The 21,586-nt window shown below is 31.9% G+C and overlaps 1 protein-coding gene across 2 annotated transcripts; it reads right to left on the bottom strand.

Annotated features, from left to right (window-relative positions):
- Positions 1 to 67: 67 nt before the first annotated feature.
- On the bottom strand, positions 68 to 13,618 carry Mtg (mind the gap). 2 transcript variants are annotated; one of them, XM_071786271.1, is made up of 8 exons: positions 13,353 to 13,618; positions 6,373 to 6,507; positions 4,019 to 4,137; positions 2,157 to 2,582; positions 1,677 to 1,940; positions 1,054 to 1,385; positions 628 to 808; positions 68 to 499 (listed from the first exon to the last, which is right to left on the bottom strand). In XM_071786271.1, the coding sequence occupies exons 1-8, from the start codon at positions 13,390 to 13,392 to the stop codon at positions 239 to 241; spliced, it is 1,758 nt and encodes a 585-aa protein (XP_071642372.1). In that variant the 5' UTR covers positions 13,393 to 13,618; the 3' UTR covers positions 68 to 238. The 2 variants fall into 2 exon arrangements, with proteins under 2 accessions (XP_071642372.1, XP_071642382.1); XM_071786281.1 differs by lacking the exon at positions 6,373 to 6,507.
- Between the last annotated feature and the right edge of the window lie 7,968 nt (positions 13,619 to 21,586).

The raw sequence follows: 21,586 nt of genomic DNA, 5'->3' as shown, positions 1-21,586 counted from the left end.
GCAAAAACATACTATGTATTATTATTCAACAATAAACGAGGAACGTGTATACTATTTACATTGCCTCTAAAGTATAAACCTACATGCTATATTTTTTATTAATAAAATAAATTATTTATATATATATACAGATAAAAAAATTGTTTAAACTAGACGGGAAGTTGCATCATGGAAACAAGGCAAGTTTCCAGATATTGAACATTGAGCTTGTGAATCTTTGATTAATCTGCTGCTTGACTCAAGAATTATTTTCACTTTCCTCCGCGTTGTTTGTACCGTTCTCGTGATTTTTATACGCTGAGAAGAACGCCAAGGCCTTCATCAACTGATAGCTCTTGCTGATGGGTATATTACTGTCGTACAAGTTCTTCGAAGATTTACAGTCTACATAGAACCACCAGTTGCACTTCAGAATCGTTTGATCGAACAACGTCGATTCCGGACACAAGAAACTCTTCATGATCAGGCCGTCGTCCGTCAGTGCGCACACGTGGAATACCTAATCGGACGAAAATTAATTTCAAGAATTTTTAAAACAGCAAAAACAAATATTGTATAAAATTTGTCAAATAAATACTTTTTTTAATACAGATTACTTTAATCTAACGTAGTTTTTAAAAGCCTCACCATACATCCCAAATCTTCGTCGGCATAGAGACCTGGAAAATGCTTTTGATCGCCACAATAGAAGCTCGTATCCGGCAGATCGACACGACTTGCGAAATTGTCATCGAAATTCTTGTCATATCCAACGGGATAGTATTCCCGTGGCGCATTCATCACTTTAGTAGCTCCGGAATTATATTTACTGTAAACAAAAACGTTTTAGATTTTTCTTCTCAGTGACTTATCATTATCATTGTCATATATATTGTCTTGTAATGCATATAAAGTATATATACGATGAAACATTATACATATACAAGATGTATTAAACGAGATAGTCAACACGAAATACGTTTCATTTCCTGTAAAGTAAATGTCTGTATCTTTTTAAATTAGTTAAATGCCCTGCTTAAAAGATTAGTTAAGTGGAAACGAAAATAAATTTACTTTTTAGGAGGTGCGATTGTAGATGTCGTAGTGGTACTGGTACTTGCAGTGGGTCCCCGTTGCTTTTTAAGAAGCTGTTGTTGTCTTACAAGAATTGCTGCTTCCAGGGCTTCTAGAGTAATATTACTTGCTTCCGCGAGAGCCTTCAAGGAGGTTTCCATCCCTTGGATGGGGGCCAAAGATGGTAAATCGTTGGGCAGTGGCAAAGACTGTCGTTTTTCATTTTGTTGAAGAGGCAGCGATTGACTGGCATCACTTGCAGAAATAGGCTGCAACGAGAGCAACGTCATTTCGTTCACCGAAGCAGCCATCTCGTCGCTCGGCAAAGGCAGCTGTAATAATAATAAAGTAATAATAATATTTAAACTTTACAATCTTCAAATATATCTTTACTGACATCACGCGATTTATTTGCACAAAATATGTTGTGACAGTTTATTGAGCAACATGTAAAAGTTGAAGTTTAGAAAACATATATAATTTGAAATGTTTCAATAATTACAACGATAACTATATAGTATAGTGGTAATAAGATAAGAATATTAAATAATGTAATAGAGTTATGATGATACTGGATACAATGAAGTTTTAATAAAATGATTGCTATATAAATACCGTTATACCTGTGTGAAATCATCTTTTGATACTTCGTTATCGGAATCCTGTAACAGAGTGCTACTACCACTGATTCTGTTCGTGAGCTTTGCTGACGACTGCGGCATCGCGATGAAAGGCGGCAAGCCAGCGTTTGCCGAGACTAAATTAGTCGTTGCCTTTGATGACAACGATGTTGGGAGGGCTTCAGCTTCGACCATACCAACTGACGGAATTGCAGCAATGATAGGTAGTTTCGGTATCGTTCCTGCCACCGCTATCATTTGTGGTTGCTGTACCAAGATTCAATCGAGTGTATTTTTCACATTTCTCAAAGAGAAATCTTTTTATTGAGATAATAATCGAAGCTATAAAATTAGAACTGTGTGCATATATGTCTGATAATGCATATTATTATTTAAATTTCCCGGAACAATATTTAATTATTAATTTAATTAAAATAAAAATACAGTATTAAATAAATATTAGATTAAATCAAAATAGATTACCACAATCACTTGGTCCTTCTTGTTTTCTATCGCCATAATCTGCTGCCGTTGTGCGAGCATTTGGTGTTGCTGTTGCTTCTGCTGTTGCTGTATCTTTTGTTGCTGCATCTGTTGCTGTCTCATGGCTTCCTGCTGTTGCAGACGTTGTTGCTTTAATATCTGTAGCGCCAACGCTTCCTGTTGTATTCTCTGCTGCTGCTTTAGCTTGGATTCTTGATGAATTCGTTGGTGATGCTGACGCAGTGCATCTTGCTGCATCGTCGGCATCACTGGTGCCGTTTTAAGAGCTGTTGCGTTCACTATCAGTTTTTGACGTTCAGGCTGCTGGCTCATCGGTCGAGTCGTTCCGATAGGCAACGGCTTGAAGGGCGGTACTACTTGGCGAGTATTGACTGAGCCTGCACGCGTATCATCACGATTGTTTGGCTACAAAAATAGTGGATTTATATTCAGTGTAAAGTAAAGAAAGAATTTGTTGATACCGTCTCTTAAGTCTAATTTTAAGACACTAGCTCTAATAATACAGGGCACACCCAGTTGAGAGCGTGAACTTTGCATTTTGTGGAAAGTTACACGACGCTCATTCGTGCGTTGCCTGAAGAAATGTCAGTAAAATCGCAACGTGTCATATAAACACGGCACACGAGAATGTACCGCGCCGGAGCGACATTCACGCACCAGTTGTGACAAGGCCGATATCGGCACTTCGTGTAATCCATATTTTCTTATAGCGATGCAGAAAAACCGATCCATCTTATTCGATCCCCGACCTAGATATTCCCCTCGAGGTGAACAAAGCATCAATAAAGACATTGAAAGATATTGAATATAATATTTACTGACACTTTTACTCCACTTTTGCTGATTGTGTATCTCTAACGCAAAGGGGATTACTGAATCGATTGTATCAGTTTACAATCGCTTCAGTAATCCCCTTCGCGTTAGAGATACACAATCAGTAAAAGTGGAGTAAAAGTGTCAGTAAATATTATATTTGCATACAAGCAATACAGTTTCAAAATTAACATAAACCGCAGTAATACAAGCACAAATCTAATTTGACACAAAATTTTAATCGTTATATTTAATTATAAACCTTTTAGTCAAATTATAAGTATGTAATAATAAAAATTTTACGATAAATTAAATTTCTTCGAGCAAAATGTCGGTTGCGATATAATAAATGCATTAGACACTTTCCTCAAAGCGGCTACGAAATGAAAAGTTAGTGACGGTTATTATATTATATAGAACATAATCCTATGATTATTATTGATCGTTATATACATCACGAGGCGAGATCAAGAAGCTGCCTCGAGAGCAGATGCAATTAGATTGCACACTGTGGAATGGTCAAAGCGGATTTCCAGAGGGGATATTGCCTCTATGAATAACGAGTGAACGCTTTCGCGCTGATCTCTGTCTGCATTGGACTTTCCATGAGCCGATTTGAGTGTGGTTATCGTCGTGATACCTATCGCCGCGTACAGGATGTTCAGCCCGAAAGTATCGTGTAAGCGAACATGTTAAGATTACTGTCGTATAGAGACTACAGAGTATGGAGAGCCTTAGGGCAGGAAGGAAAGTAGCAAATACAAGAAATAAATGCAAAACAAGCGTTAAGCGAAAGTAAAATCGTCATCCTATTTATTCAGTTCATTTGATCGGTCTTTTATGTATATTGTTGTATATATAGATATTACTCATACAAGTAATATATATATATATATATATTACTATATAATTTTATAATTACTATACACATATATAATTTTTATATTTTGATACTATATTCTAAATGTCTTACTTGCCTACATAATTGGATGAGCGAAATCTGATTGGTTTTGAAATTTTTTACTTACCGTATTCAAGGGATTAAATGCAAGCCCATTAACTCTGTTCGGTTGCACGCTTCTTCTTTTTGCACTTTCCAAATTGGAGAGCGATTGGCTAAAGCCTAGCTCGTCTCCAATGGAAAATCCTGTAACCAAGTAAAATTAAATAAATTTGATTAATTATAAGCATTACACGCGAAATGGAGGACTTAAATTTTTTAAAATAATTTTGTGAGAAGAGAGCAATAGACAATTTAATTTATTTACAAAGAGGAGGAGACAGTGCTATTGTAGAAAGCTTCCTATAAGTGTGTTAAGAGAATAGAGACGCGTAGTAAAGCGTAGGTACATGTGAAGAGTCACAGTCAATATAGAAGTAGTAGCTTTTTCAGAACCATTTCCACCAATCTTCTTTTCTCCTATTGTCTATTATTCTATTTTTGTAATTATATTTATATAGTCATGTATATATAATTCAGTAGAATTTTATACATTTTTCACACAATGCTTTATATTTGTTTTTATTACATTAAAAGACTTGTATTTATAAAAACCACAGGTTTTCGAAATCTCTTTGTTATCGTATCTTTATTTACGCCAATACAGTGTCTATATTAGCTAACACTAGCACATATAATAATTGCTCAAATGAAACGCCAGTAAACTGGCAGCTGTTGAGGTCGGTAGATATTGTGCAAAAAAGATGTTGCGTCATTTTAACGCCTAGTGGGCTCATTTTTACTATCGACATTTGATCCTCAGCCGCATGCATTAAATACAAATTATGTCCCCGTCGAAAAGGTCTTCTTTGAAACGAAGATGTATGATGGATAGCTACGCAATAACTGGACCAGGTCAAGGAAGATGAATAAATCATTATCTACTTGTCACTGCGTCTTTAAAGACGAAACCGCGATATCGGTCAGAGGGTAGCATTCAATGCAAGTTGCATCTACAGGTTAAGCCATTACATATTGTGCCTATACAGGCCAATCGCTTATTTCGTAATAATCTTATTAATAACGCTGTTGCAATTTCCGATATTAAAGCAGTTAACTTATACGTAAATCTTACTTGCAAGAGTTTGTTAAGATTAAAATTAATTACGTAATGGTAAAAGATTAAAGTCGTAAGATATTCTCGAAAATTATAACAATACACGAAGTAAAACTGTTTTCAGTATTTATAATAATTACAGAAAATAGAAAAGCGTAAATAAGAACGTTGTAGTTCGACTTGCTGTCAAGTTATGACATCTCGATCGTTATATCACTTAAATGTACTTGTCACATCTTTCCGACCGAAACTTTATGTAACAATTGCACGCGATTGGATGTATTTTCCGGTAGTGACACGATAAACGCATCCATCAGCACGCACGCAAATAGCATACGGGGTGGGTGAAAATTTTGACGTAACACTTAAATCGCCTTGTTTCTCAATCGTTTGGAGAAAATGTATATATATATGCAATATATATAAATATTTATAGATATAAATATTTATGAACACGTGAACCGGTAACTATCGGTAAACACTTAATGAAGTGCTTAAAGCAGGTCACGTATAATTTAGAAATCTATGAACATTTGCATTTATTATGCACAAACGTTTCTTTCATGATGTGTGAAAGATGGGTATATCTGAGCAAAGTTTGTTTCACCTATAAACGTTCATTTAACTTGTTACGTGATAAGAATCTTAATTTGTTATTGAAAAGTTTTCATTGCAAACAGTTTTCTGTAAATAGGACGATCAACATGTTACAAAATCTCTTCACAGTGAATTGGCAAAACAATTTACGCAACGTACAAAAAGGTCGAATGTGCAATTCATCTTTTATTTAAAAACGATAAATATCAAAGGAAGATATGTCAAGGAAAAAACATTTCGACTAGCAATACAAGGACATTAATATACATTTTAATATTAAGTTAAACTGAATTTTAATAAACTTAATTAATATATATTAAATTACTTACTAGTGCTTTTTAAGCTAAACTCAATTCATTTAATATATAATTTAAATTTAAACTTTTATAAAAGATATCTCATAAAATGGTTTACTATATAATTTACCTCTATAAATGTATTAATAGATTTTGTAATTAAAAACATGTATTTAATAAAATTTAATTTTTTTTTAACGAATTAAATATTCTTAAGAAGTGTTTACTATTCAAAGAGTTCTTTGTCAATTTCCTTAACGTAAATTTAAGACGCGGATATAAACGAGATTTGGTCGATTGATTCGGTTCACGCGATAATTATATCTTCTCAAGGTTATTCGTTTTCTCTACAATCTCCAATATGAAATTAATCGACCGAGCCAGATCGATAAACACGATTATTGGCGATCGCTCCCATCATATTCAACTCACCCAGGCCGACGTAACCCTTTACACCTCCGAGATTTCTGACACGGAAGAGACCGGACTTTTTGAAAGCGCAGTTTAGAACAAAACCAAAGTCCGATTGAAACACGCACGTGCCTAGCGCCTCTCGCCACGTACATCCTGCAAGCAAAACCGGAAGAAACAAAGCCATGGATCGTTCCTCTGATCCAGCGAATCCGAAAGGATGATCTGCGTGATTCGTTATGCTCCGAGGTGAATACAGTTTTATGAGTCTTGAAGTATCAATTGTTTAAAGCTGCATGTTATATTAATTATGTCTATCAAGCTCTTACATGCATTTACGTATACATTTTCGATTATGGAAATTTGATTTTAGTTTGCAACTTTTGTTGTAAACTATTTATAAATATATGAATAAATTGTAAACAAATATTCCTAAGAAATTTAATGGTTATTATTTTGTATCAGATTGAATTGATTCAAATTGTTAAATGTCATTATTATAATTAAAATAATAATATAATGATACTACTGTAAAATATGATATATTAAATAATGGTCAGAAACAATATTTTAATCAGAATTGATTATTAAAAGCAAATTTTGAATAATCAAGGTATATGCTTATACATATATGAATGATATATTTGCGTATTCTGTGCTATTGATTCTCCGTCGCCTGTCAATGTCACGTTTTCAGAAGATATGCTTCCATGTATACAATATTTGCTTAGCAATCAAATAAATAAACTCAAAGAAGATTAATGTTAATATTGGTATTAATCCTTGAAAGTACGTAAAAAAGCTAGTACTATAATCCGCAATCTTTTTTATATGATTTATCCACATGTAAACTTTTTTAAATAAATTTCATTAATAATTTAATGCTAACATACGCAGATATTAAAATAATGTTTAAAATATTTTTATCGCGTACTATAAATTGTTAGTTCCTAATAATGCTTTTTAATTACTAAACAATTATTTATATTCAATAATGTAAAAATTGTGTATCAATCGTATTGTAGACAAATCGAAAGTAACTCTATGAAACCTTTACTTTCCAATCTCCTTTCTCGAAGATTATTGTAAAGATAAATAGCCTTGTCACCGTAACTATCACGACAAAAAAAAATAATAGTGATTTATGTCTACGTGTTTTCTCTTTGTTTAGATATCGCCATAAAGAGCTGTGGGCCAAATGCCATTAAATTACCTATCAAAGCAACCTTCACTTTGTAGCAGTTTCTATTTTCAATGATATTACTCTCCGTTAGTAGAAAAAACTCTTAATGATGATATATCATGCATCACAAACTTTAAAGGCAATTACTTTCTCATTTAGGTCCATTTCTTATCTATCTACACTCATTGTGATGATGATTATAGAATGACTATAATAACGCGGCGATTATATTACTTTTCACTTATGTTAAAATAATCTATGCGTATCGAGTAAGTACGTTTTGCAAGAATTTTATTCTCTTCTTTGCGGAACGAGTATTTCGAACTTCGTGAAAGGTATTTCCGGAATTTGTTTAAGGAATATTTGCCGGATCTGAAGCGTGCCGTTGGGCCATAGCCTAGTGACCCACTTGAAACCTGACTAAACGCCCTGGCGTTGACCGAGCACCATGTGTTCCATGGTTTCCATGTGGCCCAACTGCTTTCTTATCGATCCCAAATTTATGAGACTTCTTCTCGAATTTCCGACTTTCGACTGATGCATTCATCAGACTTGGATACATCGCAAGTATTTACAAATCGCTTTTAACTTCAATATCAAAGCCAACATAACATTACATTCATCCACCGGAAATTGAAAAATTTTCGCCATCAGACAATTAATTTGTGAAAAAGAACATTGTAAAAATAATAATCAACTTATTCGTTATGAAATGTTATTTGCAGACTAGAGAAAACTGACAGCTGAGATCTTTTTTCTTGATTAAAAACAACCGGATGAGAAATAACAAAACTTTGAGAAAGAAATTATGTAGACGGCTCAAGACGAAGAAGAACACAAATTGTCATTGATAAAAATGAAATTAATAATTAACAGAGCATTATTATTGTAATTAATACTGTTTCGTCATCTCTGCTGATGAATTTCCTTATAGGTAATAAGGAAATATAGTCAAATAAGGTATATTTGACTATAAGTATATAGTCAAAGAGAATCGGTACACTGTTCTTGCTTCGGATTTATTATACAATCGCGTATTGCACTATGACGTACGAAAGTCGGCGAAACGAGTGGCGCATGGCGTTTCGTAATGTAAGAAATTATCTCTGAATAGAAATTTTACCGTTCCAGTCCGATAAACGGATGTAAACCCCTTTTTTCTAGAGCACTACTGGTAATGACACGTCGCGTGTGTGTCATTCGTGATAGTGAAAAGCAAAAGAAATCAAAGCCGGGAAATTTCACCGTGATTCGTGATAAATTAGGTGCTATCCGATCACATTAGTTATATTCAAAACAGCATTTACGGTTGAACGCATATGTAGGTTTATTAAATTATATTTGCATACACCGATATAATATAAAAAAAAATAAAATGTTATTATGTATATGTGTACAATTCAATTTAATATAACAATGCTTGATAGAACGAATACCAACAAGATACATTACTCATCTTGCTGCACAAATAAATGATAAATATTTTAGCAAGATCAATTCTTTTATCAAAGAAACTTGTTTTACTATATGCTTCAGACCAAAAATGGCAAATAGCGTTTTTGGCAAAACGACGATGAGGATATATTCACACATCTGTGGTACAGATCTCACACGTACATACTTTCACTGTTTCGCTTTTGAGAGATGCCTGATGTAACAGAGTCACGATATGATTCTTAAGAGTTATATTAGGTTCTACGAACGACGGCGAAATTCACTTTTCTTAACCGGGATTCTCATCATTGAACGACATAACAATGATCGTGTACGGGCGAACCGTGTAATACTTTTCTAAGGCTGGCCTTCACCTTGACCGCCGGCTGCTTCGATAATATTACTATTATTATCTTTACTCTATCAGCGGATTACAGAGAGAAAGAAAGAAAATCAATGCCATCAACGTTTAGAAACTAACGCCAGTCTCTCCTCTCGCAGACACCAACAATTGTCGACGATAAAATAAACATCCAACGATCCATTAAATTGTATATAATGATTTGTCGAACGCGATCATTAATCAAAGCAAAATCGCTCAAATAAGGGAAAGTAGATCACATTTCTTCGCGAAATGTATTCTGACGTATTGTGACGTTTATTATTTTGAAGGAAAATAAAGTAATTTATAATCTAAAATAAATTGCACAGATATTATTATTATCACATAAATTATTAGGTACAAAACATTTTTTATACAAGGTATCTGCAGATTTGAGATAATAAAATGACGATTAAAAAAAATAAATTTTATCTGACAATTATAAATTTAATAAATGACTAACGTCGACTTAACGAGAGCGGCATTGTTGGACGCAACTAAATAGAAAGTATGCGCACAGATGACATTTACATAGACAGGTTGGCCTGATTCCCCAAATACGCATCCCGTGAATCTCGGTAAAAGGATTATCGACAGAAGCAACTGGTCATTCTTTCAAGGTAGCCTAATTTTTCACTGGACACGTCGTCAATGCAAAGTCATTCAAAACGGTACATTCTCCTATTTTCGTGTCACGTATCGCTTTATTGAGCTTGAAGAAATAGATTGCATACGTAATTATAGTTATTGTTTACAAATAAATTAACCCTGGCAATATATAACAATCTTAATATTTTAAAATATATGAGATTGCGTACATTTAAAATCAAGTGTGACGCGTATCTTAAAAGCATTTAATTAAGGTCAAATAAATAAAATTTATTCGGAACAGATTTAGTAAATCAAATCAGATTTCCTTAGCGGATCTGCAGTTTGGTAAAAGTAGCGACCGGTTAATTCAGCAGTTAGTCAAAATACAGGAATAATTAACCTCAATACAACTTATTATCTATAAAAAAAAGTATATTTCACTTTAACGCCAAATTCTGAGCCTAGCAAACTTGTGTTATAGTTACTTTTCAATTCATAATAATGCAGACACAAGTACGACAGTCGTTTTTTCGATAATCGTGGGTGAAAGCTTTCGCGCATTTTATTTAATTATGCGTCACATCCGTTGACAAGTTATAAGTTTATACAAAAATAAGGTTTGCATGCTGCGATATCACAGGAACTTCAACAAATACGCATACCTCTTTCTCTTCCTTTTTACTTTTTGTAAAAATAATACACAATTATATAGTTGAAGAAGCGAAGCCGACTTTGATTCCTTTCTCCTGGATCACTTTCGATGACGATCATCTAGCGATCAAAATTGCATACTTTCGTCGATGTCCTGCTTTATTTTTTCCACTCTACATTTCGCGACGCGTGCACCCAATCTTTTCGCACTTTCTATACTGCATCACTGAGCAAATCAATGACGATACTTTTCTCAATGCGGTAATTTTTAACCGCCTACACGTTACGCATATTGTTGTACGTAAGGAACGTTTTGTTATATGAACCTGTTATCGAAACATTTGTAATTTTATGATGCTGTCAGGAAATCAAATAATATTTAAGCTTTTCTTTAATTATTGAAAAGAAATAGTATTGTTGGAAATTATTAATTCTACAAATAAAATTCTAATAATAATTTAAAAAATACACAAAATAATCATGTGTATTTGTATAACAATAAAAAAATAAAAGAATAATACAAAAAAGTTATATGTGCAAATTTTTGCAATTTCTTGGATAAAATATTTTGTCTTCTTATTTATATATAATAATATCCGGTCCTAAATATTACCATCAATAATCAATTTATCGAAAGTTTTTAAATTACAATGTACATATTTATTTTAGTAAATAAAGTAATGAGCTGCAAAACAGACTTTATATTTTCAAGGTGTTATTAAGCCTATTTGAGCAATGTACACACAAAAGAATAAATTGGTTAACGTAGCGAGAGCCACGGTTAATTATACAGTTTCATCATTTTTATTTACACATTATGTACACATATTTATAGATATACGATATGTACACCGACTCGTTTCAATAACTTCCTTTAAGATTTAATTTGCAATTACATGTATTTAACCAAGAAGATTCTATTATATCTCTAACGTAGATATATAAAAATACACTTTTTTAACACATGCTTACTTTATACAATTTTTAATAAAAATACTATAAAATACAGCTATTATGCTAGAATTACTACTTACAAGTATTTTGATTGGCTTTATTTATTCTAGAAAAGAGATTATATTATTATTTATAAAAAAATTGTTTTTATTATCTTTCTTCACAAACACGATTTTGGTTAGAGAACTGCGTCTTTTTGCAAAAGTATTAAAAGTTTCCGTATAAAAATAGGTTAAAATATTTTAGAAAAGAGATTTCCACTGATCCTGACGCATCATGACGCATAATAATGCATCGAGTGCAACGGACTACCTGTATCAACCTGCGAGAAGTCCGACTGCTTTTCACAATGCGTAACCATCACAGTCACGCTCAGATCATTGCAAACAGTAGCGTGAAATTACGGAAAATGGTATATTTTTACACAACTCACGTATCTAAGTAGGATATATGAATTTTCCGCGAAGTATAAAATGCCTGCTTACTGTAACGTTGTAAACAAAGGTCTATTATGTACAAATGCACTTTGTCACAGAACGAGAAATTTCTTCGCTAGAGAGAAACAAGACCATTAGTAGAGTAAGAAAGAGATACGCTGATTAATTGATCGATTTACAGCGTGAAACGTGCAGTCAAGTCAAGAATAATGTACAGACGTCGAAGTCGATAGCACAGAATAAAAATTATGCAGTTCATACAAGGCGCAATAAAAATGAGAGAAAGGCCCAACAAATGAAACGCCCGTGTAAAAAATGCCGACGGTTTTTGCGATCGGCTTTCAAATTCGACTCTACTGCATATCGTTCGTTTAAAACTTTATTATAACACATCTGAATATTGCATTAAATACTAATTATATTCTTTAGTGACACCAATAAGCAGTAGAAAATTAATGTGTTATTTTAATGGTATTAAAATGTTCCTTTTAACAACTGACAATGAGAATGTATTTTATGACAATTTACTTCAAATTATATAAAGTTTAAATAAAAGATTTTTTTATTAATTATTGAAAGATTAACGCAATTAATATCATAGTATTAAACATTTTATTTTAAAGACACGATTGCATAGGGAAATTTGAAAACCGATACTTATAAATGTTAAAAGAAATATTTGATAAAAGTTTACGTTTATGTGTATCGAGAATGCATTTATAGCGCGATTGTCCTATTCTATTATGGCACAAGAATTAATTTTTATGTTGCAAAATTGACGGCATATAGATGTGCATCTTAAGCTCTGCGCTTATTTGACATATACAATATATATTTTTCAAATTAACTTTACTACACAATTGCATGAATACCAATATTCCACAAAACTGTCAATCAAAGCATTGCATTAACGTATACTTAGATATCAATAAGAGAGAAATAACCGGATGCACAACATGCACATCGATAGCCACTGTCTGTTCTGCATTTTACGCATCTTGCGCGGTAGAAGTAGCGCAGCTGGATGGTTTTCTATCTGTGACGTTTACCTCGATAAAAATTTTAATTTTGAACTTAAAATTAATTTGAAATTTAGTTAATAAATCACATAACATTGATTTAAATATTGCAATGCAAGAACGAAAAAATAAACTTAAATCGCTAAAATTGATTCAAAATTTCTCGAAACAGTTTTATATAATTTAATAAATAATCTAATAATTTGATAAAAATTTATAAAAATTATATTCTTTCTTCTTTTTTTTTCGTAAAAGTATGAGCATAAATAGCATATTTTTTAATAAATCAACAAAAAGAAAAATAAAGAACCAGCCACGCCATTTCTTGAAAAAAGAAACAAATTACTTACCGACGACCACGAAGAGGAATAATGTAGTGGCGATTTTCATTCTCGATCCAGTTTTGATTATCACTATCCTAAATGATCTCAAAGAGTCGTCGATCCTCGTGAGACGATCCTGAGAATCGTTAGGAACGAGGGATAGAGTAACAAGCGCAAGGATTATCGCGAAAATAATTTGCTTGCAGGTTGAGCGAATCTTTACTAGGAACGATCAACGACTACCGGTGAAAAACGTGCGGCAAGCTACTCGATCTCGCGGATACTAATAGTACATGGACATGCTCGACAAAGGCGAGCACGCGGGGCACTTTCAGACTTCATCTGGCTTTCAGGGCCGAGCCACACAAGTCCTGGGACTTTACACTCTCTGATATCCCCTCTCATACACGGAGGACATCTCATCCAATATAATATTCTAAAATTGAAATTTCGTAATCGATGCATTTTTTAAACTTGACAATATATGTTTTCTTAATAATTTGTAGTGATGAAACATACATGTGATCGATTACTCTAAAAATTACTTTTTAACTTTAGTATTTATCTCTTGTTATTTATTTTGTGTGTTCTTAAATTATACGTTAATTTTAATTTTAAATTAAAATAAAATCTGCATACTACACTCGTAAATTTAATATTTAAGAATGCCATATAACTTCTTTTAAATTTAAAATTAACTTTCAAAACTTCTTAATTTATTATGATACAAAAAGCAATGTTCAAAGTATATAATACAATATTCAAAAAAAGGAATTGATTTTATTATTATTATACAACATTATATCAAAGTTATTTAGTAATCACTACTTAACTATTCTTTTTATCTCATGAGATATTAAAACAAATGAAAAAATTTGAAAAATTTTTTGAGAGACACAACACTTTATTTCTCATGTTTGTTTTCTTTTTTCTTTTAATTTTCTACTCAATTGTTTATTTAATGACATCTCTTCCGTAAAAGCATAATCTTATTACATATAATTTAAAACATCGGTTTTTATTACATATCATTATGTGTAAAATTTAAAAATTTTACTAAAATAAAATAAAAAGTTAAACAATTATGTTTTAAATATCAATGGAGATTTCTTGTAAAAACAAGCCGTCCCTGCGTGCCCCACCACGTTTTCACTGAGAACGGTCCGCTCACGGAACAAGTCCGATGCACGGTTGCGAGTTAATCTTGGCGAGGTGCCGGTGACCCACTCGGACGAAACGATAACGGGACCGACATGCGTCCATTTAAAGACAACCAAATCGACCATGATGGCTGGACATTTGAAAAATAGAAAAATATTCAGAAAGTTTATTGTTTCTGAAAACAAATTGCACCTAGATACAACAGTGGTTTTTGAACGAGAGAGAGAGAGAGAGAGAGAGAGAGAGAGTTCTATTTAATAAGTTCAAATTTATTATATTATATTGTAAAAGAATTTAAAAGTATACTTTTGTAGATATATTTTAAAATACAATTAAAAACGATAAATTTATTTTGTTATATATAGTCCATATAGTGTAAAATTCTTCAGTTCCTTATGATATTATTTTAGAAGCTTGAAATATAAACTACAAGAATCACTGCATCAGGAAAAAAAGCCGAAGATCTATATGTGCTAAAGAGATAAAAATTACGCACATAAAATAGTTATAAAAATATTAAAATTAAGAAATAAAGCTGAAGCATACCTACATGTGTGCTGGATCTTATTTCTAATTTTCAGTCGCAAATCTCAAGTGAAACAAAATCAAAAACCAACCGACCCTGCACAGACGATTACGTAACACACATTGTTGCGTTGATTTTCCGGCAAAATTGCACTGCACATTCGGTGTAGGGGAAATAGAAAAGGAGTTCGATGGGAAGATTAAACACCTCGTTCGTGACTGGTGTGAATTACACATCGACGGTTGCGTTCGAGAGAGAGGGAGGCATGTTTCGTTGGATACAGCATGCACTTTCATCCAACCGTTTCAATTCTAGAAGCTACTAGTGCATAATGCACTTGACCATGCAAAAGCCGAGAGTGGGTCAAGGTTTAATTACGATTGAGCTTTATTATTTTATGGAGCGTCAAATTATATTCGTCGGAATTTTAATTATTTTAATAATTTTCATTATACGAGTAATATCGCTCTCTATTAAATCATGCTGTAATAAGAATATTCTGCCCAAAGATGCAACAATAGAAAGTATGTCCACAGTTTAAAAGGCTGACAGTTTTCAGTTAAGAGTTTTGGAAAGTAATATTTCGTGCATTAATGAAGAATCTATTGATTAATTAATCAATTTCGAAGACACAAAAACTTTTCTTTATTAAAAATACAAGTAACATGTATACTTAAAGTAATGAAACCAAATTATCGACAAGAATTTTGTTATATTCTGCATTAATTTAATGCATTAATGTCCATATATATAAATAAAATTTTTAGTTTGCAATATTTGAAAACTCTATTTATTTACTATTATTTCATTATTATTTTTTTATTTAGAAGACCGGGTAATCCTATTTCATGATTTATGAATTCAATGCTTGCAAGATTTTGCAAATATTAATTACAAACATTATAATAATAATTATTATTTTGGTTTGTAGTATAAAAAGTTTTTTTCAGTTGTAAGAAAACTTGTATTTTTCTGTCTGCTGCTGTTCCTTAAGTTTACGTAATTTATTCTGTAAATATTCAGATTTGGATCTTTTTTATCAGCTTTGTTTGTATATATGTGTTGAAATGTTATATTCTGAATCATTCAACACACGGTGTTTGACGTAATAATTTTAAAGTAGCGTCAAGCTTCTTATTTTCTTCTCGGATCATCTTCACCGTATTCTGAATATAATTGCTCCGTATCTCTAATGCAATTTTCTCATTACTAATAATTCTCAATTTCTTCTGCATTTCTGCATGCGTCCGATCAAAGTTTTTTATCACTTTATACTGCTTTTCTTTTATGAGTGTCAAAAACTTTATATCTGTTTGTAATGATTTCCTTTCCACATTACGTGAATTCTTTATATCTGACTTTACCACCTCGTCGAGGTCATGTTTCCTCCTTCTTAGTCGTGCTGGCAATTCCTCTGGGTTTTTGAACTTTTTAATATTCGGCACTTCTTTTAGTAAGACATGATCCTCAAAGTTTTGGGTTAAAAAACTATAGTTGTAATTATTACTTAATAACTGTTTTCTCTGCTGAAGAACCTCTATTTTATTTTTTAATTCTTGTAACGCTGATGGATTAGAAAATTCCTTAAAATCAGATTTCTCTTTCATATTTTTAACGTCATCATCTTCCGAAACATCGTATTGTATTGTACAACTCTCAGTTGTCTCTTCGTACTCGATTGGAATCTATTGAAAGCAATACAATTTAATTAATTATACTTTTTTACATGATTGTGTAAAGCTGGAATATAAAATTAAATTCTATAACTTCTAAGAAAGATACTAAACTTAAATAAAATTAACTCTTACAGAAAATAATATATTATTGTAATATAGTCATACTAATAAATTATTTATTAAAAAATTAGAAATTAAAAACTATATAAAAATTAAAATTATTAAATAAGGACAGATAGATAAGAAACAAACGTAGTAATAAAAAATGTAAAAAATAATGAAAGTTACAATTATATAGTTTAAAGTAATATTGTCATTTCTTCTGCTAAATTGTTAAACTTGAGATATGTGTTATCGGTAAACAATATATAATGTCATACTTAATTATTTATAATAAATTATTTATAAAAAAAACTATAATCTTTATAAAAAAACAAAGTGATATTGTTTTGTATAATTATTACTTAATAATTACCTTTTCTGCTGGTAACGACTTTACTTTCTTTTCAAATACTTGTAATACTGATGGTACCTTTGAATTACAATGTTCCTCAAAATCTGATATTCCATTCGCGTTTGAAACGTTCTTATCTTTTTCCAAAGTGTCATATTGCACTATTTGTTTTTCGGTTGTCTGTTCGTACGCGATTGAAATATCCTGAAAGAAGTACAATTTAATTAATTGCATTTCTTTTCTTAATTATGTAATGCAGAAGCATATAACTAAATTTTATAACACTTCAGAAAGATATTATACTTAAATAAAAATAACATATTTATAGAAAATAATATATTACTGTTATACAGGTACTTATAAATAATTCATGAAACTGTTGGAACTGTAAAAAACTGTAAAAAAGTCAAACAATACTATTTAGTAATTTTCACTCTATATAACTATTGTTTTCGTTGTAGGAGCTGTACCTTCTTTTCAAACTCTTGTGACGCCAGTGGTACCTCAGGATTACGGTATTCCACAAAATCTGTCGTATTTTGAACGCCCTCATCTTTATGCGAACTGTCACATTGCGTTATATGTTTCTCAGCTGTCTGTTCGCACGCGATTAAAATATCCTGAAAGCAGTAAAATTTAATTAATTATAACATTGCTCTTTTTAATTGTGTAATGCAGGAGCATAGAATTCAATTCCACAACTTTTAAGAAAGATATTATACTCGATAATATAATTAATATTTACAGATAATAATGTTACACTAATCCTGAAAGCAGTAAAATTTAATTAATTATAACATTGCTCTTTTTAATTGTGTAATGCAGGAGCATAGAATTCAATTCCACAACTTTTAAGAAAGATATTATACTCGATAATATAATTAATATTTACAGATAATAATGTTACACTAATATTGTTGCAGATAAAATGTTCATAAAAGTTTAAAGTCTGTAAAAACTACGAAGATGCTGCTTTGTCGTTATTATACTTAATAAGCTATTAATTTCGCTATAGGAGCTCTACTTATTTCGCTATAGGAGCTCTATTTTAGATCCACGTATCATCTTTTGAATCGCTAATGCTGCTAGATGCTGTAATACCTGTCGATTACTACAATCCTCAAAATCTGGCACTTGTTTCGTACTTGGAACGTCTTCATTTTTTTTCGAAGTATCATATCCTTTTGTATAGCTCTCAGCTGTATCGTCGAAATCAATTGAGGTACACTGAAAGCAGTAAAATTTAATTAATTACATTGCTCTTCTTAATTATGTAATGCAGAAGCATAGAACTAAATTTTATAACACTTTAGAAAGATATTAGAGAGAGTCCGGGAGACTTGACCATAGAGGAGAGTTGAACCACTTCAAATATCTCGTTCAAATTTTGAACAAAGAGCTCGATCCGAGCACGTGACAACATGACGCTTGGTAGTGCGTTTCGACTGTGAGTGAGACAAACGTGTTTTAACGTGCTCGGATTGAGCTCTTTGTTCAAAATTTGAACAAGATATTTGAAGTGGTCCAACTCTCCTCTATGGTCAAGTCTCCCGGACTCCCCTTATACTTAAATAAAAATAACATATTCATAGAAAATAATATATTACTGTTATATAGATACTGATAAGTAATTCATGAAAATGCTGGAAACTGTAAAAAATCAAACGATACTATTTAGTAATTTTCATCCTATAACTATCGTTTTCGCTCTAGGAGCTCTACCTTCTTTTCAAACTCTTGTAACGCTGGTGATATTTCTGGATTACTGTATTCCTTAAAATTTGGCACTTCTTTTGTATTTGGGATATCCTTCACGATCACCGAGCTCTTGTGGTCCGGCAGCAGGGATGGTGGATTCTGCAACACCTCTCTGCCGTGATGGTCCCACTCGAGGCTGCCGGTCAGCTCGCTCTTGCTCGATAACGACTTATTGTGGCTCGACTGCTGTACTTGCATGAAAGCACTTATTATTCTATCTTAAAAAATGGCTTTATCATAGGAGTCGCCAAAATTCCTTTTAAGGGCTTTCATTTTAACCCAAGACGAAGCTTTTCACAAAGTTTCATCGAAATCGGAGGGGAGCCGTTTTCGGAACTTTATCCGCAAAATCAATGCGATGAGTTTCTTTTGTCCACTCAATTCTTTAATCTTTTTTTTTATTTAGGGCCTTTACTTTATCCTCGGCAGCGTTTGAAATAGAAAATACTCAATAATTTAAGACAAACTCATTTAACTTAACGGGCATTTTTAAAATAAAAATTTAGTGACAATTCTTGAATCGCAGGATCAAGTAGTTGCTCGTAGGTCACTTTTTTACAGTAGCGAGTGAGAGCCCGTTTAATTTATTTCAAAATCTAACGCTGTTTTTACGAAAAGATTCTCGCTCAATTTTTATTCTTTTAATCGCTATAAATATAATTTTGTTAGATATGTCTACCTTATCCGTCTTAAGGAAAGTCTTTCTTTTGTAGTTACGCACCATTATCTATTTATAAAAGAACAATTTGTCATTGAAGTGTGGACACATTGCCCCATCAAAAATAGGACAGATAGCCCCGACCACGTTTTTCAGTCTTTAACATGTTGCCAATTTTAGATAATGCGGAATTAAGATTTGACACTTCTCACACCTGATAACTATATATTAATTGATAATATTATGAATTGCTTACTTTAATTTGAGTTAAACTACTGTCGCACAGCAAATTTTTCGACCGTCGAAGAATGTGAATAATTGTTTTCGTTTTTTTTTTAACGTATATAGCGTCTGCGAGAGACATCGCAAGAAAACAAACAACATTTAAATATCTTACGTAGGGCATTTTTCAACTACTTGTTACAATAGTAGAGACATCTTTTGGAGGATAAGTTTAATTTTTTATTAATGGATAATTTTTCAGTAATAAACCGATTTTCTTGAAACCAGTGCCAAAAATTGTTTAATTTTTGGAGGATATAAGTTTAAGTTTTTATTAATGAATAATTTTTCAGGGTAAAAGCGCGCAAAGCGCGGGCGAAAAAAAGAATAAATGAATTGATATTAAAACAGAAAGACAGCAAATGTAAAACTAAACCCAGTAGAATTTTTAAACAAAATAGAAAAAGGAGGAACAGAAAGAAAATAAAATGAAAGAAAATAAAAGAGAGTCAATAATGGCAAGTCAGCGGAGGGTGAAAACGCGCGAGGCGCGAGCAAAAATAAAATTTAAAGACTTCAATATAGGGGATTACATTTTTGAAATATTTAACAATATGTTAATCTGCATCTATAATATTATCTATTATTTATTACTTATTAAAAAATAATTCGAAGATGTAGGTTAGAGTTTGAGGAGAAATAATATCAAATTTGGTGCTCCTAATTAATAGATGAGTTTGGGGAGAGGGGAATAGATTTTGAGCCCGCGCTTATTCAGGAAGCATCGGTCGAAGCATCGTCCTTTTTTCCTTTATAGTACTCTCTTTTGAATCTCTAATGCTGTTAGCAATACCTGTCGATTACTACAATCCTCAAAATCTGGCACTTGTTTCGTACTTGGAACGTCTTCATTTTTTTCGAAGTATCATATCCTTTTGTATAGCTCTCAGCTGTATCGTCGAAATCAATTGAGGTACATTGAAAGCAGTATAATTTAATTAATTACACTTTTCCTTTGAATTGTGTAATGCATCAGGAGCATATAATTAATTAATTTCTATGACTTTAAGAAAAACATACATGTATAGGTACTTAACGTAATAATGCTTAACTAGCATTAACATCTATAGGTAATGATATAACATTGTTACTGATGAATTATAGAATTCATAAAAACCATTAAAAATGATAACATACGACTTTTTCATTATTCCTTCGTATCTGTCTTTTCCGCTGTGGGACCTTCACTTTCCCTTCAAGTTCTGGGAACACTAATGACTTTACTGGACTATGTAATTCCTTGATGATATTAAATATTTTTTTTGCATTTGGAATGTCTTCATCATCTTCCAAAGTAATATATTCTAATGTACGACCCTGATTCTTCTTTTTATTCTTTTCAAATGAATTACGCTGCAAAGAATATTTATATCAAACTACGCTTCTTGTTTGCATTGTGTAAAGAGAATAAAATTAAATTTTATGTCTTTTAAGTAAAATGTTACACATGATAAACCTAAAAATCCTAAATAATAAGATACCACTTTGTAGTTATTACTTACAATTTTTTTCGGTTTTTCTTGTTGTAGAGCTTTTATTTCTTTGTCTTGTAAAAGTTCTTGTAAAAATAACATTATTTGTCTTATTTTATTTTTAGGGCAATATATAAATTGAGACCTTTCTTTCGTGTTTGGAACATTCTTATCTTTCTTCGAAATGTCATTTTCTGTTGTACATGTATCAGATATCTCTTCGTCCTCGATTGAAATATCCTGAAAGCAGTACAATTTAATTAATTACATTTTT

The sequence above is a fragment of the Temnothorax longispinosus genome, chromosome 1, assembly GCF_030848805.1.
Source record: "Temnothorax longispinosus isolate EJ_2023e chromosome 1, Tlon_JGU_v1, whole genome shotgun sequence".
NCBI classification, from domain to species: domain Eukaryota; kingdom Metazoa; phylum Arthropoda; class Insecta; order Hymenoptera; family Formicidae; genus Temnothorax; species Temnothorax longispinosus.
Note: the sequence above shows the minus strand (reverse complement) of the source record. Positions and strands in the feature narration are given on the sequence as shown.

What these genes read in the sequence shown, in the direction of transcription:
- Mtg (XM_071786271.1), bottom strand. Translation starts at nt 13,392, where the DNA reads ATGAAAATCGCCACTACATTATTCCTCTTCGTGGTCGTCG. An exon ending in AAAGGGTTACGTCGGCCTGG is followed by an intron (nt 4,138 to 6,372) that starts GTGAGTTGAATA and finishes ACTTGGTTACAG; the next exon opens with GATTTTCCATTGGAGACGAG. An exon ending in CATTTAATCCCTTGAATACG is followed by an intron (nt 2,583 to 4,018) that starts GTAAGTAAAAAA and finishes CTATTTTTGTAG; the next exon opens with CCAAACAATCGTGATGATAC.